We start from the raw sequence: 20,043 nt of genomic DNA on the forward strand, positions 1-20,043 counted from the left end.
CTAAATATACAAAGCTGAACACATAGAAATTAAAACATAAAAATACTAAACTCATTTTTAGAACAAAAACAACACACCAAACTCTTTGATGCTTCTTCTGTATTGTTTGCTGTTTACTCATTGGTGTGATTTGGACAAAACGTGTGTCATGCTAAGGGCACACACTATTTCAACAAGCATAATGCTTGCTCACCATGTTATTTTGTCGGCAGAATGGCAAATGTTATAAGTGTATAAGCACTACTGTCCATATACCTACGGACAAATAATTGCCTTGTCTTTAACAACCATTAATATTTAATACAACCATCATTAAGTGTCAACCACCATTCGCTCATCAGACTGATGTGTCAATTGGTGTTGGTGCCATGTCTTGTTAGCATTCCTTGGAATACTGTGGCATCAATGCTTATTCCCATTATATCAGTGCAGCACTGCTGCCCTTTCTTTTAATGACGATTGAGCCATTCTCCCACTTGAAGCCCCTACCCTCTTTCTCCCCGCTACTCTCCCTGGCCCCAGACCCCACCTCTCACGATATATAATGTTGTTCCTAACTGAAACGACTTCCAAGCCAGGATATTAGGTGGCACGACATTCGAAAACGATACAGTGACCTGTGACCATAGTGACAACAGGTTCACTGTATTATGGTAATGTTCTAGTGAACGTATTCTACTGGCTATATATCTTTTAAGATAGCTCTTGTCGAGTGGCGCGTTTTAAGTGATGCTTCGCATATGATCTCGCTTAACCTCTTAACCTCAGCGCCCAGGTGCCTCAGGGTTAGGCGCGCTCTACAAATGCCAAAATAAATAAATAAACCTTGCACATGACAATATTAGCTCTTTACCAAAGGCCTACGTGGCACGGCTGAGACCTACCAATGACCGATTTGAGTTGGAATCATTGAAAAACAAATTTCCAATGGAGTTCACGTTCTTACTTTACCTTACAGTTCTTTCTTTCAGAGTTGCTCCTTTACCACAAAAACAATCGTCTGCATTCACTGGACTGCATGCCTCTACATGGGCAGTGTGTTATTCAGTCATACAACTGCTACATTATGTGTGAGGGGTTGTCCTTCTTTTTCCTCTCTTTTAATGTATGTGTGTAAAAGGGTATTATAAACTAAATACGCAATCCAAACGTTTTTGATATAAATTACTATTTTTATTGTTGCTCAGAATGGCTTAACATTTTGGTTGAGATGAAAGACGCAACAAGACATATCATGTGACTCACGAGAGTGATATCCATATTGTTTCTCAACTTTGCGCCTTCACGATTGTGCCACCCCAACTCCTTCGTGATATATTTTGGGGATTTCCTTTGCATGCCTTGACATAATGATGGGGGGCTAGATATTGAAATTGTGCTCCGCTGTTGCGCGCAACTCAGAAGCAAAGTTGCTAAACACTTACTAAGATCTGAGAAAAGAGTATAGTGTTTAATATACACTCAACAGATCAAGCAAGACGGATTGGTATAAAGTACATTACATATTTGCATACATGTAGATTTTATTATACAATTCATCGTTTCAATCGATAAAAAGCCTTGAATTGTCTTCCATGTTTATCTTTAGTGTTGCTTTTGCTTTTATTGAGTTTTTTTTGTTAAAATACAATCCAAGCATCATTCCCATGATCCACGAGAGTGACTGAAATTGGACCACACCAAATTATGTGAAATACCAAAAGAGCTGCCATTTTGCCAAATAATCGTCGCTGAGGTATGACTATGGCAGCGAGCTATTTCCATCAAGCTCCATCTCTTGAGCAATCTTCTGATGCTTCTCAAAAGTCCTTCATCGTTCCGTGCTACTTCATTGCTGCCCATTGGAAGTAGAACTCACATTTTATCGCTATGCATAGATGTTTGAATCGTTCATTACTATCCAATCAGTCGTCATCTTCAAAAACGGGCAAGTACGTCTTAAGTTGTAATAAACTTGATACAGATTGCTTCCTGTCTTGGAAAAAGCTGAGTCCTGTGAGTAGCTCAACATCCCGGACACGAGCCGCATGCAATCGGAGCAACTTTTCCACCCACGATGACGCGTCTTTACCGTTCTGTCGGCAAAGAAAAAGAATTTACAATAAAGCTTTTTGTTTGAATTGTGATACAAATAAAGCAATACAAATCTAAAAACCAATGCAAGTAGTAGATCTGATAATGCATTATTGACAATAATCACTAATGGAGGATATACCTGGGATATACCGCTCTACTACTTCTAACCTGCTTACTGTCCCTAGGTTTAATCGGGCAAGGCTCGGTGGTAGAGCCTTCTCTGTTACCGCGGCCATACTTTGGAACAGCCTCCCTAAATCTCTTAGGGCTACTGTTAACTATCTTGGATTCAGAAGAGCGTTGAAAACCAACCTGTTCTAAGCCGGACCACTCCATTGGTCTTCTTCGACTGGGTAGCTTCCTTCCAGCGCCATGATGCCTTTGGGCGAACGCGCGCTTTACAAATGTTAATAACATAACATAACATACCAGAACGATATGTTGGCATGCCTTCTTTATTTCAATCGGAAAACAATGCAACACAATAGACAAAGAAACAAGAAAATAGGCAGCAAATAGGAATCAGCAAGCCCCACCCTTTCTGATCATCGCCGTTATCGCTTCATGGACATACCCATCTCAGTCTCCACCTCTGCTCTTGCTTTTTCAATACTTTTTTCTACCCCGACAAACTCAAATGAATTCACGATTTCTGTCGACAATAATTCTTATGTCTGTTACACAGATTAACCATTATTTCAAATAAATAATATGCCTATTATTACACCTTCACATACATTCCCATTTCAAGGTCTCATTATGTGCCGTAATGCTAGAACCACTCTTCTGCCAAAGAAAGGTATTATTTTTGTTTATTGTACATTTAAAGTTGGAGGGGCTCATTCTGATCTTTCCGATGCACTAAGAGTGTGGCGGTAATTGATTTACTGCCACTTGTACACCACACAACTAAATTAAAACCTTGGGAGTGAAGTGAAGGAAATACCTCCTGCTCTTGCCAGGAGGTAGTTCCACCACTTTACCTCTAAAAACTGGATGAATTACCACCGCAGATTACCTCTACCAGTAATTCCTTCAAAACCCCAACGGAGTCCTATGGACCCCAAAAAATGGAGACGAACTCCACCATTACCCCACTCATAATCTGGAAGATTAACTGCCAGGCCAAGTGGCAGTAACAGTGAACGAGTTTGTCAGTATTGCTGCAGGAATTAACCCCTTAGTTCGACAGAGTATCAATATACATCAGAGAAAATAGATCCCCTTTCGCTGGCAAAAATGTGAGACCTAATTTTTCTGTTTATGTAAGATGTGTTTTTTTTTGTTGATCTGTGTGAAAGAAGGGTACAGTAACATGCCTACTGACCTTTGCATTGGTGTTACTGACTGCAATTCATGAATTGTACAAGCCTAACACTTTTCATATGAAAAACAATCTTTGAGTATGATTCTGCACAATTGTTTCTCTATATTTTCATGAAATGGAAAAAATATTTCCAAATAAATGTGTTTTTTTGTCTTTGAGGTTCTTTATTTCCTTTGGCAGTGTTAAAGTTATATCACTGGATCTAATGAATCTGTTTTTATTTCTCCAAAATTGCATTGCAAAACGGAAATCTTTACAACATTCCTAAATGGATTGACATTTGCCACAAATAACATTAATGCAATGTGTGTTTTCAAACTCAAAACTTCTTCAGTGGGGCTTCTCAAAGTTTATATGATTTCAGCCGCGGACAACCATGTGAGGGCATATGAGGGCTGGTTACATGTCTTTATATCGAGGTAATTTCTAATGAATACCCATATATCAAATCTTTTATCTCGAAAACTTTTATAGTGAATGAATGTTTATTTTTGGGCCCCACTGAACCCCTAAAATCCATCACGACCGTTTCCCAAAAATATTGAATCCTTTACCCCACCCTAGATACATTCACTATAAAGGTTTTTAATACAAAATATTCGATATATGGGCATTCAATACAAAAGGATTCCATATAAACACTGTATACCATGAGGGCTTTGATTTCAAAATCGTAAAGGTGTCTGATGAGGTCCTCTGTCTGACTCTAGTGAAGTGACCATGGGGGCCCGGTGGGCACCTTTCAAAACTAGTGGAGGATGGGCCACTGGGCCCCATTCACTCCTCATTTCATGCCAGGGGATGGTCACAGTAATCCTAAATACACGTTCTTCTAAATGATGCAGTTTTGTGTTAAATAACATGGATTTGATTAAAATTGATGCGAAACTGCCTTCCATGTGTCCCACCTCGGACCAACTTTCCTTTCAGGGAATGGACCAACTGACTGTGAAGGCCCCTTTAAGAGAACAACGTTTTCCACTCACTAACGAATGGGTAATGTCGAACTCGATGGTCTGCAGCAGGGGCAGAGGAGCCAGACTCCTTGTCATAGAAAACCTGCAGGGGCCCAGGAAAGTTTTGGGGAGTTTCTATTTAGCTAGTTTGCCAAGCCTGAAAAAGGAAACCAAAAGGAAGCAGATGTTTTGTGTCTTTAATGTCCCTTCCTTCGTGAACACACCCCAGAAAACACCACATCTGATGGTCCTGCATAATCCATGAACAATAAACCCCAAAACCCCAGCGATCCACTGATCATTCCTTAGCAGAGCCGGGCCGTAAGAGGAACACAGGGAAACAAAGCCCCAGTTAAGCATCCTGCCCCTTGGCGTATCCATCAGACTTGGAGCTTTGTGCGACTCAGTTACAGCACACTTCCAGGGTAGAGGGAAATGACAAGGGAATAAGAGCCAATTAGGCTAAACCAATCACAGCCTTGTGTACCCCTCACACAAAGCCCAAGCGAAGGGGAGACGTTGCAGGGCTACATAAGCATTTAGAACTTGTCAAGTAGTGTGGGCATGACTGTAACGCTATCCCTAACGTGACGTGTATTGTACTCAAAATCCCTCACGTGTCGAGGTCCCACAAGAATGTTTTTTTACGTCAACTTATTTGGTTGCTTATGCGAAGCTCGTAGGAGTTTATATTGCTATATCTATTCCCGCAGCCCACCCTCATTTGGTCAACTTCGATTACCTTCTCGAGGGCTGTATCATGGGTTTCCTGTCGCTGCCAACTACATCTACAACTGCTCGGCAACTGTGGATGTTTCACTTATTAGTTGGAAGCTGGAGTTTGGATAGTGACGGGAAAGTTTATCGGATGCTGGACGGTGGAAAGGAAGCTTAGAGGTGGTTGGACAAAAAGGAAGGAGTGTGGAGGAAAACATTGGAGTGTAGAGGGAAGACAGGAGAAACATCACAAAGTGAAGAGAGACTTAGAGGAGATGGAACAGAAACATCAGTAGGTGAAGAGGGAATTAATGGAGGTGGAGAGGGATTAAAAAGAGGTAAAGACAGACTTGGTGGAGGTGGCAGAAATACATCAGGAGGCGATTGGAAACTTGGAGGAGGAGGTAAAGAAACATTGGGAGGAGCCGATAGGGAAACATCAGAAGGAGGTACAGAATGAAAGAAAGGTGTGACTCCAAGTGCACTATAACACTGAGAACCTACTCAGCGAAAATAGATAGGAAGGTCTTAGAGGATGAGCCTGGCCCAAAGCAGGGGGAATGGGCAAGACCTCGATCCAAAGGGGTCAAGCCCAAGAATGGAAGAATGGAGGAGGAAAGAGCATCCAGCGTGGCAGCAAGGAGAAGCAGGACAGAAGCAAGAATAGTTAGGGAGGAGGAACAAGGACCGAAAAATTAAAGAGGTGACAGAGTCCCACAGGACTTTTTCATGTGCAGGGAGCAGACCAAGAGGGTAAGAGTCAGGACCCTATGGCCTTTTTAGAGCTATCTTTGGTAAAATTGCAAGGGAGGCAAACGATGTGGTCTCCATAAAGGTGCTGCAGACAAATGAAGAAAGGGGCCAAGTACTCATCAAACCTGGTATTGAGAGTAAAGAAGATAAGATCCAGAGAAGACCAAAGAAGAAGAGTGCAGGAACCCCTGAAACAGAAGAATACACCCAGGGAAGAGACGAGCCAGGAGGGACCGAGAAGAAGGGTGCAGGACATCCTTAAACCCGAATCAAAGAGAAACACTCCATAGAAAAGTGGGTAGAAAGGGCGGTGGAACCCCTTTAAACTCAAATTCTGTGTTTCCCTATGTCACAAGAAGACTGACTGATTTCTTGACGTACTTTAGTAGCGTGTTTATTGTTTTGTCCCACTTGGGTTAAGTTCCAAAAAGAAAGAACATTTGTTTAAGTGATATTGCTACCTTGGTTTGTTTATTGATCTCCACCACACTCTTGACAGATGGTAAGTTATTTTGTGTGTTAGGCAAGCGTGGTGCCTCTCCCCACAGCGTGGATACACCCAGTGGTCAAAGTGTATGAAAAGAAGTAGTGGAGCTATGTTCCCTGCTAGCCTGCCCCGCTCCCCACACACCCCATCGCTATGCCCCGTCCCACGCACAATACAAACCCCCAAACAGATGCACATGCTGTTTAAGGAAAGGTCCAGTGCAGTGCACTGAAAGTGCAAGTTTCAACTGCTTCCTACACTTTTATTTTTAAACGAAACCCTTCCGGAACTGTTTCTTTTCAAAGCAAAATTACAGGAACAGAAAAACTAAATTAAAAAAAAGTAGAGGAGCACGGCTCCCAACTGCTCCTGCCCACTTCGACCACTGGATACACCTAATTTCATAAGGACTGTGACAAGGTAGATGGAAACGGGGGTGAATCAGCAAACAATTTAATTTCTCTATTAGTGACAGATTTTACGCCTCGTAGCATCGGGACACATACCAGAAACGGATCATGCCAGATTCTGCACTTGCTGAGGGGGATCTGCTCCCACTCCTCTAGATCTGTGGGTCTGGTGAGTTTGAAGAATATTGGCATTTTTCCTTTTTTCACATGCATTTAAAAATAAATGCAAAACTAGAAAAAGAAGAATACTAGAAATATGCTATTATTTTAATGGTTTTGCACTAAACTACTCCAACTTGACACAAATTGTCAACTTACAAATAAGCCTAGTAATATATATATATATATGTAAATACATATATATATCTATATATATATATGTATTTATTTACATTCGTCTCATCATGCCTTACTGAATGAAATGACTCCTGTTTCAGCGCAAGGTTACAGGTTCAAACAAACGCAGTTAGCTGAAGGCCATGGCTAGTGGGCCCTGAGGAAACTAAGGTATAGCAAAGCCCTTGAAATTCAAGGGAAACCATTTGTTAAGAGAGAGTTAAGGTGATCAGATTTAATGCAATAAAATCCCTGAAATTCAGGATTCGCATTTCAATCAAGTCCACCTTGGAGAAAGAAATATGACACAAAAACAATGATAGGGGGTAATGAACAGGAGGGGGCAAGAGAAGAAAAAAACTATTGAGAGCAGTGGGGGCACCATGTAAAGAGAAGGGCACACTTGGTGAGTGCCTATGTGGACAGTGAAGATTTTTAGATTTTCAAGCGTTATCTGGGTAAATATTGGGCGAATCCCGCTGGTATGGATAGTCCAATGCTGCTGTATTTATAGTTTGTTGCCATTATCAGGGAAATTTTGGGGGAATCCTGTGGGGATGGCGAGAAAGTGGGAAAAATGTAGTTTGACACCTGCAGTGATCACATCTCCTAGGAAGGGAGTAATGTCTGGCTAGTGTGCCCTAAGAAACCTATTTGTGCAACATGTAATGTACAGTGGCCACCACTGACGGCTATAGCTAGTGGACCCTAAAGAAACCTACTGGTTCAACATTTACAGTAGCCATGGCCAAAGGCCATGGCTAGTGGGTCCAGAAGAAACTATAGAATTACAAAACTCTTGAAATTCAGTGAACAAACTTGAGTTAAGAGAGAGTTAAGGTGATCAGATTTAACGTGAAAAATACATAGCAACAAAACCTTTGAAATTCAGTGAAAAAACCTTCGCTAAGAGAGAGTTAGTGTGATCAAATTTAACACAACAAAACCCCAGAACTTCAACAATCGTATTATGAGCAAGTCCACCATAACAATACTCCCTCCCTGTTGTGCAGCGTATGACTACAGTGATGACATGAAATCATCGGTGACATCACTGGAGACATCACTAATTACACCAAGGTTTGTAGCAAATTAGGCTCTCTTTTTGTGGCGGGAACTTACCAAAATCTGGCAAAGTCCTCATGGTTCAACAGTGTAAGAACAAGTCAATGGGACTATGTATTTCCCTAGTTCTCCAGAGTGTGTGGACACCAAACATGGATACTGTAGGTTTGTAAACGGACTGAAAACGTCAGATGATATAGCTATATCAGTGCATTGTAGCTTGTCTGTCATAATGTTGAACATGGTGCATCCACTATTCAGCTAATCTAAGGCACATGGATGTGTGTCATGCTATATTACTATGATTTCATTTTTGGGTATGGTTGATTTCTGGAGGTTTGGATGTAGTAATGTGTTACCAGTCACTGGATGAATGGGTAAGTGCACCACAGATGTGTGTGCTGCAGGATGTATGCGTTACTAGACCTGTTTGTGGGAAAGGAATATTTGGGTGTTTCCAAACATAGTATGAGGGTGTATTTCACAAAGACACTTGCCAGTCACTTACCTTCTCACTCCATCCAGCACAGACACACACACACACGCACACAGACACACACACACACACAAAGAGCTATCTTCTGCATACCAAAAATCATACTTGCTCAATATACAAGAGCTTAGCTGCTCCGCTTGAGAAAAATGCCCCAGCCCCCACTTACACACAGTAAGACTCAGGAAAAGTCAAACTTCTGAAAGACCTCAAGGAGAGGACCAGCTGACAATTGTGAGGAGTTGCGAAAGTACGCTCAGCTGTCATAATGGTTTCAAAGTGGCACGCACACCCATTTGTGAGCTCAGCAAGCAGATCATAGCACAGTCCCCTCTTTAATGTAAACCACCTGAGGATTTTTCAGTCCATGCTGGCTCTGGCCAATCAGAGGACATGCAAACACATTCATGCATCTGGTGCCCATCACACAATTATACATCCAGGAACCTGGCAGTCCGACATAACAAGGACACAGAAGGCTAGTGTTGTGGGGGTTAGGAGTCAGTGTGCAGAGTTCCAGGGGAGGATCAGAGCATGGCAGAGTGGCAAGGAGGCAAAGATAGAGGAGGGAGAAGCAGAGGAGGTTGAGAACAGAAAGAGGGGAATGGAAGTGATAGAGAAGAGCGAGAGAGGAGCAGAGGAGGGGAAAGGGGAGAAACCGGAGTGAAGGTGTAGGAGAGAGAGAGGAGCACAGGAGCGAGGGAGAAGATCGGGAAGACAGAAGTGGAGTAGGCAGAGATTGTATGTAGAGCACGAGATAGTAGCTTGCAGATGTGGAGGGGAGAGCATGATTGAGTGATGATGAGGCAGAGGAGTAAGAAGGAGCAGAGGCTTAGAGGTGCAGTGGAGGAAGAGAGGGAACAACGGAAAGGAGGAGAGGAAGAAAAAAGAAAACAGGAGAGAAGAGAAAGATAGAACAGAGGAGTATGCGAGAGGACACTAAGAAAGAACACAGGAGAGGAGGAGAGAACAGATGAAAGGTGGGACAGTGAATCAGGGGAGAGAGTGTGGAAAAAGAGAAGAGAGCTGGGAAAGGACAGGAAGAGGTGGAAGGAGGAGAAGGATCGAGAGACAACCCCATGGTGTTAGTAATAAGAAGAATCTTATAGTGCTGAGGAGGCCTGAGAACACAACCAACAGCATTAGCAGCCTGGCAGGCAATGGTACCCATTACCAGCAGAAGTGGAGGCCCGGGAACCTCTTTTCCCTGATTCTTATCCCCGGTGCAAAAACATAAGGGTACCAACCACATGGGGGGGCGTGGAAGGAGAGTCCAGAGGGATTCATGTCTGACCCTGAGGAGTTTCGCAATAGCCAAGAAAGACGGTTTTCTCCTCTGAAAGCAGATATGATATAATGGAGAGAGTAATGGACTGCGGACCACAGCCCTAAAGAAATACTGATTGATTAGGAAAAAAAATAATAAAAACTCTGTGCTTAGTTAAAACCCAATCCCTGCTTTTGTTGTCTACAAAATAAAAATAGAACTTGAACCCATAGCAAAGTGGTCCCTTCAGCCCTGCTCTCTGCTATAAAAGCAACCTCTGGGAGTCTGTAGGCAAAAATAAATGTTTCTTTCCCCGTAGCAAGTAGGCAACTGTCTTATGATTGTCAAGCTCTTTCAATTGTGAGCTAAACCTTTTGAGGCCCATAAATGGAGATGAGCACATCTTAAGAACAAACGCTTCAGAGGGGCTACCTACAAGACTTGATTTGTCAAAAGGGCCCAATAGCCTTGCTATAGCTAAGCAATAAACCTCGAGGTGGGGGAGGGGGTCACTTTCAGTCAGTTAATGCCCCAGGATGTAAGTTACAGGCCCGCAGAAGCGAGGGCCTTAAATATAGCCCGTGGCATTACCTGACCCAGTAATGCCCTCCAGCAAGGGGCTTATTGCTATCAGCATACCGGCATTTTATACCGGGATGCTAACCGTTATCTTTTTTCAAGGTGAGAAACGGCATGTTTGACATTTCTCAACTCGAAAAAAATGACAAGATGGTCACCATGGATTAGGAAGAAGGGAACTACACATATTCCATTTTCTCTTTCCATGGTGACCATTGCAACAAGGGACAAAGGAGTGCAAGGAAAATTAGGTGGGGCTGGGGGTAGCGAGAGGATGTGAACATTGGGGTTGCGGCTGGTGGAGGAAGGGGGGGAAAGGGAGCATGGGGGCACACTTACCCGAATCCCGGCAGGGAAGATGGTGTCCTCCTGTATCTTAGGAGGCTTGGAGCGGGGGTTTTACCATGTGGTAAAGTCACCATTCTAATTCTGATTGGAGGGGAGGCCAGCACAACCCCCTCTCTGGGTGCTAATACATATTACGCCACTCTACGATGAATGAAAGGAACTGGAGTGCACAAAATGGCCTCAAAGCTGGATCGTAATGGTAAGAACCAGAAAAAAGCCACTAAAGTGAAAATGAAACATTATTTTAACCAGCAAAACAAAAACGTATCTTTTAGCATCGGAAAGCAGCAATTGAATTGAATCAGAAGTCTAAGAAATAGATTATTGTGACTGTGGATTTTAGTTTGGTTTGGAAGATGGCGAAGCCCATTATGGTCAAAATATTGCCGTAGAGTGTGGCTTCGAATTTGTGTAAGGCTACACAAGTACTTTGGTTGGCTGTTTCCTTCCTGTGTAGCATTCATTAAAGCAAAATGTGCCTGGTCCTAACATGGCAGCGTCATATATAATTGGATTGATTCAATATTCCTCCGACTGCAATTTTGTTACCTCTGGTTCCTCTTGTTATGTTCTGTGCTTCAGCGATCCTTCCCAGGTATTTGCCTCTCGTTTGCAGCGTGTATCTGCGTGGTACGTGACTTTGCATGACTTCTGTTGGCACCACCACAACAATTCCAAAGTGCATCTCTGTGGGGGCCTCTGTTCTTTTCTTACACATGCGCAGTAGAGCACACACAACAAACTTCATTGCAACGGTCATTGCAACCAGCAACAGCTCCTGTAAGTGCATTATTTAGAACTGACGAGGACAAAGGTGGGTGTCTCTCTGTAGCTCCCACTCCCTCTGAGCGGATGACCCTCATTCTTCTGTTTCCTTGTCTTCTGTATCATCGGCCAATCTGCTCTGCTCACTAATTGTCTTGGTCCTCCTCCCCTTGCTTAGTGTTTCTTCTCTTTTGTCTTAAGCTTGGTATTGGTCCTTCAACACTCTCCCACATTCATCTGCTTATTCTGGTTTTTCCTGCTACTACTTTGACCACTCAATCTGCCTTCGAGCCATTGAGCTCCTGGTACTGGGCTACTATACCACCTTTTGGACCGGTCAAATCAGCATGAACAACTCTGGACCTGCCTGCCTCCTCTTCGGCTAGCACTACATCACCACCGCTCACTACCAATAACTAGCACTGTCGCCACATCCCATTAAGAGTGAGTGGTGACATTACATGGTGTGGGGCATTCTTCACCTCACCATGAGCCTAACATTTAGCCTGCCCAGTTGAGGCGAGTTCCATTTGGCACGCCGCCTTTTCATCCTCTTCCCCTCACTGTGGATTCACTGCAATGACAGAGGATCAGACACATACATACCGGGCATCTACACAAAGCCCGCCTTCCCACGTCCTCCCCCTCACAAACCAATGACTCAAATTCCACATTCCTGTAAAGTCATCTTTTTTACTCTCTGCTCTTCACCATCTGTAACCGACTTGCTCCCCCAGAACTCCAGCGCCCTCCATTTGATAGACATATGATGTTACATTCCATTCAAGTTCCAACTCCAGCCAGAACTGGCAGCATCGAGGAAGTTGGAGGTATGTGTCCTGAGCACAAGTCTGAAGCTGGTATCTCATTCAACATGTTCTATAATTTGGAACATGCAGGACGTAAAACTGCCATCAGAGGAGGGACAGTCAGTAGTAAACAGGTTGCTTTTCCAAGAAGCAAATGCATTCACATAACAGTGAATTGCGCAATTGAAAGGAACACTTCAGGGGCCGGATTACCAAAGCATTTAGCGCAGCGCAAACAAAACACACTGGCCCTCATTACGACCCAGGCGTTGGACCATGGTGCTAATAGCACCATGGTCCATGCCGGTAACTTACCGACTCTGCCATGGCGGAATGGGGAATTACCGCCCCATTCCGAGGTTGGCGGGGCGGTTATTCCCCATGCCGCCATGGCCCTTCCCCATTCCCATTTTTGCCCCATAGGGCTCAATGGGAATGGGAAAAGCGCTAAGTACAGTGCCGCAAATTGCGGCACCGTACTTAGCATCAAGGTCCCTTTGCGGGTTGGTTTTTTAACGCCTACTAAAAGCAGGCGTTAAAGTGCCACCCGCAAAGGGACCTCGTAATCAGGCGTTAAGGGTTTAACGGCGCTGCCACCTATTACGGCACCGTTAACCCCTTAACGCCTGGGTTGTAATGAGGGCCACTCTGTAGCTGCTGCGCTGCTCCATCGCAATTAGTGTGACTTCCGTCGTATTATAGAAAAGTGAAGCGCAGATGTGCATATAGCCCGAGGCGCACGGACCCTGAGCTCAAATGAATGGTAACGAAGTGCGTGTGCGGTAATATGTAGGAAAGTGCTAGAAATCAACACAAATGGGTTGCTTTGCGCTTGGTAATAAACACAACAATGTTAATAGTACAATGGCATTCTGCTAATAATTATTACAGGAAGTCTACGTGCACAGAAATATTAAGTGAATTGTCGAGACTTGAATCCCTAACCTGCATGTAACTCGAGGAGAGCATCTACCATTTTGAGCCACAGTGCTGTTGTTGCTCTAACTGCGTCAATGTTCTTTTTAACATATGGGCACATTTTGTAGTCTTGTAATCCTTACTGAAATAAAAACAGAAGGCATTAATGTTTTTTTTTACGCATAGATGAGGCATTTTCCTTTTGGATTGTGGCTTGTTGTTCAAGTGGACTTGTGGTTCTAGATGTAGCATTTTTGATATAGGACTACAGGCCCCATAATGCAAAGTTGGAAAAGACGCAAGGACATTAAAAATTTTAAAAAAAAACATAATAATGTCTTTTATTGTACCTTGTGTGGTGAGGATAGTGTAATGTGTGCTTTTATTTACGTGGAGAACTACTGACATGAAACACGTGTTGTTTCTATTGTACGTGCTTCCACTACGCCAGCTCGACTGTTGGCCTGTGTGAGTTGAGCACAGGTGGCAAGGCTGAACTATTATCACGTACCCTGCCACAGGTGATTAGCTTGCAGATGGCTGAACATGCGTGCTAATTAGCTGCGAGTAACGTGTGATTTGCTTCTGTTTTATTATGTTACTGTGCACAACGCAGAGATTGTTGAGAGATGTGAAAGGGTGGCTTACGTTTTTTACTCCTTGTTCTTTTTTCCTGTTTATTTAAGCATATGTTTGCAACCCCTCCCTCTCACACCCCAGCCAGAGAGCGAATAAAGTTTCACTTCTCCGAAGGCCCTGCAAAAAAATGTACCCGTGCAGCCTGGCAGATAACTGCTCTTCCATCCTCCCCGGAAGACGTAATAATTAGTGTTACAATGTTCAAAGGGGATGTTATAACTATTATTTGCCTCCTACTATACGCTTCATTGATGTCACACCCGTCAGCATATTTGAGTCTGATTTACAAAAGCATTTTTTTAATGGGCAAATCCCATTCAAAAAACGGTTTGTAAATCTGACTTAACAGCAGCTAAAAAATAAAAAAGAGTAAGCATGTCTGCAGAAGATTATCGGCATAAATTATAAACAATATTACGAGCATGTACCTTTCTCTGCAGCATGTCGCCAACACATTGCGCCTCCTCCATGTGCCTGCACCGCAACCAGACCTCAATAATCTCGGATGGCCCAAGGCTCCCATTCAGGTATTAGTGTGTGCGTGTTTATCATGTGCCCACACGCCAATCCCATTACCGTGCATGTGCAAACATGTCTATCAGGCGCGATGCACGCACTGCACACCTCTGCGTAGCGTCTTGCCCCCCGCAGACGCTGTACATAATGCCAGGGGGCGCACAACCGCGCGCTAAACAGAGCGCTAATGGTATTGCGCCCCCATTCCCTTTGGTAATCCGGCCCCAGATCACAAATCCAATACGAACTGTTTTTGCATTGTTCACAACCTAACGCCTGGGGAGGAAGGATAGCTCAGGGGCAATGCGTCTGTCTTCGAAGCAAGACAATGCAGCACAACACAGGTTCGAATCCCGATACCATGCTTAGAAACCACATGCTGGTATTAAGCGTGTTATAAAATAACAATTATAATCTACAGAGATTGTAATGATCCTTTACACTAAAAATATAAACCAGTGTTAAGCTGTACACTGTGTTCACTGTGTTCATCATTTGGAAATGGTCCCGCTGGAGGCCATGGAATGATGGCTTCACTGTTTATGGCTCTAGACAGAGAGACTTGACACAGGTATGCGTTTATTAAGAGGAGGGCGAGTCTGAAAATAACACCACTCTGCTGCTGACGGGGGGGGGGCAGTAGACCTAAAAAGGTGAGCTTCACCCTAGCACCCTTGCGGTTGATGTTTGAACTGATAGGCATGAGGGTGCCAGGATTTGTGTGTAAGGTTGTAGGAGATTTTCAAGGTGAGCCAGTTAGCTGTATTTTTTTTTACAATGGATTGCCTCAAATATATGTGTGGGGTGGGCTTAGGTGAATAACTAATGTAGGGGTCTTAGGTGAGCCTGTGGGGAGTCCTGCCCCTGTCCTGTTTGGGTGGTGACTGCTTTGTAGGTGATGCAGGGTGACTCAAACATGATGTGTTCTTGAAGGCTTGGCCAGAGCAGCTCCTTAAGGATTCTGGCAATGTGGTTAATTGTCTTAGTCCTGTAATGAGGCATGCTTGGGCACGCTAGACAGCTTTCAAGGGGGCATCTGCGACTCCTGCCAGACGGGCATTGCCATTGGCAAGATTGGACAACTGTTCTGAAACGTGTTCTGGGCTGGAAGCTGTGACTTTGTAGAGGAGCGCAAGCTGATACCTTGCTGCACGAGTCCTCTTGGTGAAGTGTGTTTTGACAGTCCATGGTAAAGCCAAGATATTTTGCACTGGGTGCGATTTGAGGCATGAATCCGTCAAGCTAAATATCCATCATCCCTGGCACCACACATGACTTGGGGTCACTTGGCATTAGGGTTTGCCATCATACCCAAACATTCAGAGCCTGTGAATCCCTGCCTAAATGTAAGAACTCCAAAAGCAGCTGCTTGGCAATGACCCCCAAAATGTTGGGAAGGGTGTGTGCAAACTTCTCATTTTCAAGCAGCCTCCCTCTGCATGCAACCTTTTTCTATCTTCCTTTTTCCCTTTCTCTGCCTTTGTTTCAACAAAATATAATCAATGCAACATGATTAATGGTAGCTGCATACATCATTTACATTCATGCCATGGCTTGGTACAGCAAGTTGCTTTGCTAAGGGGTGGCAACTTTTGAAAGGTGAGTTCAGGGTGTCAGGGATGCAGCCTCGCGAGACAGATGGAGTTTGGGAATGAGGGAGCATTCCCAGACTGTGCAGGAATGTGGGACTATTTTTCTGTGTGCAGGCATCCCCATAATATCTACAATTAGGAATCACTATATATTTGAAAATATTGCCCAAAGGTTGTAGTATGGCATCGCTCCCACTGTGGGTGGGTGCGTAAGTGCACAGCCTAAAAAAATTAATGTTAACCACCTGATAGTGTGCAAACCTATCCTCTATGCATTGATCTCCTTTTGCCAATCCACTGTTTATCATTCTTTCTTATTCATAAATGCAGAAAATTGAAGTTCTGGCATAATAAAACTGGCCCAGCTCTGTTCACTCTGTGCAACAACATTCAGCCCCACTGTGGCAAGTGGTCTGTATGGAATATGGGCTGTTTGTGTGAACTGGGCCTAATGGGATATGGAACTGCTGTGCTAACTGGACATAATGGATTCTCTATATGCTGTGCTTAGTAGGCAACATGCAGAGTTTCCTTCCTTTGATAAGTGGTCAATATGGTGTCTGGTTATAGTGTGCTCAGTGGGACTAACAGTACGTAGTGTGACAGAGCTTTATGGCTATATTGGTGTCCACCACTGCCGTGCTAACTGGACATAATGGATTCTCTATATGCTGTGCTTAGTAGGCAACATGCAGAGTTTCCTTCCTTTGATAAGTGGTCAATATGGAGTCTGTTTATAGTGTGCTCAGTGGGACTAACAGTATGTGGGGTGACGTACCTTTATGGGTATAATGGAGTCCGCCACTGCTGTGCTAACTGGGCATAGTAAATTCTGGCCCAGCGATACTAACAATGCATGGAATAACATGAAATTGCTGGACTAACTGGGCACAAAAGCTGTAGCACTTATTGCGTCACACAGGATTGAGCAAACTTGGAACTGCTGTCCTAATTGCATATAATCAGCTCAGTACCACTATTCTAACTGGGCATTAGATGGACATGGTGTGAGTACCTGGGCTTTCGATCACAAGTATTCTTAATTCCTCTAGGAAATTCTCTATTTCTGGACATCAGGGACTCTCTTTTTAATAAAGTGGTCCTGGAGATGGACAAATGTGTAAAGCAATGAAAGGAATGGGTCTGGGCACCGCTGTACTCTCAAACGCTACATGAATACTATTACAAGTTTGTGGTAGTAAATGGGGTGCATATCCTCAATGAGTGCCCCGCAGAAGAGTCATCTAAGACAAGACCTAGGCAACCTGCCGTCGTTGAGGATTGCACACCCTATAACCTCCTGGTTAAATCATTAATAGAATGGTGAGTGTGAAGCTGAGCATAAGTGCTATAAGAATTACATAACACAACTGAGTCAAGAAAAGAGAGTGTGCAATATAACAAACACTGGTAGCACGTGCCAATGGTCAATGCGTTTCAGACCAAATGGGTCCTTCATCAGGGCAATATCTGCTCCAGCAGAATCGGGCAGGAATTGCAACACTCTGGAAACCTCATCTAGAATCTACTGCTGTAAAGCAGAGCATCACAGGCCAGCATCGATGCCAGAAGGAAAATGAACACTGCTCCTCCAGGATGAGGAGCGTCTCAAGCACAGCGAGCTACCGATAGCTGACGGCAGGTTGCCTAGGTCATGCCTTAAACTTCTAAAGCAAGCCAGACTAGTTCTCGAAGAAATCGATGCCAGTGAGAGTGAGGATGCTTTGTTGCTCCAGTCACACAGTTTGAATGGGACTGGCAATTTAATGCAGCACCAATTGAAACAAATACCCGGCACAAGAAATACGGCAAGCTCCAGCCGAAACGTGGGGCTCCACTCAGCCTCTTGAGAGGCGCCTGCCTAAGTTGTTCTTTTAACGTGATGCCTACTATGGAAGCTGTGGCCCAAGATGGAATCTGACAAAAGGAAAAAAGGAATGACAAACCACCTCGCAGAGGTGTGTTAGAATTGCATACACATCGACACTAACGACGGACTGGGAGGGCCCAATGGGTACCAGCTTTTCAATTTAATTGCTGGAATTTTGATGGATCTGTTTTTGCATGGCACCCAGATTAGACGAATCGTGGATCGAAGCAGAACAGCAAGCAAATTACAAAATTGTTTGAACGCGGAAAAAGAGGTGTTTGGCAATGTACAAGTATGGAGCTGTGATCAGCATTAATGAAACGGACCTAATCACAGTGGTTCCAAAAGATGGTAATGGAAAATGCAATTGCACGACTGCACTTTATACTTAATACTGTAATCAATTACATTATTTGAACATTGTTTATATCTGGTTCTTTAAATGTTACTATCTTGCTATGTGATTGTACTTTAGGTTACTGTATGAAGGGACTCCTGTTTTGAGAAGCTGCATGCATAGTGAACGGTTTGCATTCACTATAACACCGATAAAATAACCAATTCAGCAACTTCATTAAAAGAAGGCACTCAATAGGGCAATTACCTTTCACTGTGTATTCAAGAAATCGTTATTTTCATGCACGCATCATCGTAATGCAAAACTGCGAGCATTACTCGAAATAGTTGTGCTGACTATGCCTGGAAACGGTGAGAGTACTTGAGTATGGAATAGCTAAACTAACCAGCTGCCTATGGATAGATTATTTGCTTTGTCAATGTTTGTTTTAAAATTACTTTTGAGTCCATAGCACAGGACATATGTTTGATGTTAAGGCTTTTCTTCTCGTGGTTAATGGGGTTCCGAACCCAAGTTAAGAATAAAAGGGTCGACAAAAAGTAATGTTCAGGTTAAAATGAAGGTAGTTGTCCATCTCCTGGGCACTGATTCACACCCAAAAGAGATGCAATAGCCCACTCCTGATGTCTGTACTCACTGATTGTCATCACTAGAAATGGTCAGGAGAGGGCAGTCCTTACCAAGGTAACAAAGCACCGAAACAAATTTACTGGCACAGACAGGCAAGCAAAAGATTTTTCGATCTTCATTTTTGTCATAGCACACAGGGCCTGATTCATGGAGATTTTCCAATATGGTTTTGACGTTATAAAACACTTATCTGAATTAGGCCCGAATTAAGTATTTAGCACAAACTTAATTGCTGTAATTTATCAAGCACTAATGTGGGAGGAATTTGTGATATTACATTGTTTGTAAGATTCCATTTTTGAATGTGACACAATAATCCCAAATCATACAAACTTTGTAAAGTATATCTAGGAAAAAGACTGCAGCGTATTTCAGTTGAAGGGTAGCTTAATTAAAAAATGATTTTGCATTAGAATATCTTCTCTAAGGCCTTAGGCTTTATGATTCCGTTGAATTCTCCAAACGGCTGTTGCTGTGGGATCTGTCTTACAGTGCCTTAGTGGGACTGTTGAAGGAAGGAGGAAGGCTGTAGCGTCTTTATTATTGCCTTTGTCATGTACAGTGAACAGTCAATGGCTCCACAGGCCTCAGTGGTTCCTTCCCAGTTCTTCGTGTGTGCAGGTGCTCAGTCCCAGGACTTATTTTTAAACAAGACCTGGAATAAACAATATAATTTCTTAATGTGGAAATGAACAGCTTGCAGGAAGAGAAAAATGAAAAAAAGGTGGCTGGCAGATCAAGTATTATGCAATGCTTTCAGTCCTAAGAGCCAGTGGCAGGACAGATGAGGAGGGCTCGTGCTCACCTTGATCCCTTGTCTCTGCTTTGTGGTCGATCATTTCACCAGCCGAATTTCCCAAGGACGTAGCACTGTAAACAATCTGTGTCCAGCTAGATAGCAGGGCCCCAGAAAATGCCAGTTCTGCACACGAGAAGAACATGAGCCTGGATTTCGTAATGGATTGTGCAGGTGCAGAAGCTCCATGTCCAGCTCTGCACACGCGCCAGCACTTCTGGCAACGTTGTTGGCCATGCCACTGTTAGGGCGTGCAGTGCTGACACGATCCCTGCACACCCCATGCAAAGCCTTTAGCTCTCAAGACATGCTTGATGCTACCTAATTTAACAAGTC

General features: G+C 43.6%; 1 protein-coding gene across 1 annotated transcript in view; it reads right to left on the reverse strand.

Annotated features, from left to right (window-relative positions):
• Positions 1-1,151: 1,151 nt before the first annotated feature.
• Positions 1,152-20,043, reverse strand: part of ENPP1 (ectonucleotide pyrophosphatase/phosphodiesterase 1) — a 594,855-nt gene continuing 575,963 nt past the window's right edge. Inside the window, exon 25 of the mRNA XM_069606684.1 lies at positions 1,152-2,075. Within this exon, the coding sequence (XP_069462785.1) occupies positions 1,905-2,075 (171 nt within the window). The 3' untranslated portion in view covers positions 1,152-1,904. The remainder of the gene's footprint in view (positions 2,076-20,043) is intronic.

This window comes from Ambystoma mexicanum, chromosome 4p (genome assembly GCF_040938575.1).
Source record: "Ambystoma mexicanum isolate Mex_15411 chromosome 4p, UKY_AmexF1_1, whole genome shotgun sequence".
Taxonomy (NCBI): Eukaryota; Metazoa; Chordata; class Amphibia; order Caudata; family Ambystomatidae; genus Ambystoma; species Ambystoma mexicanum.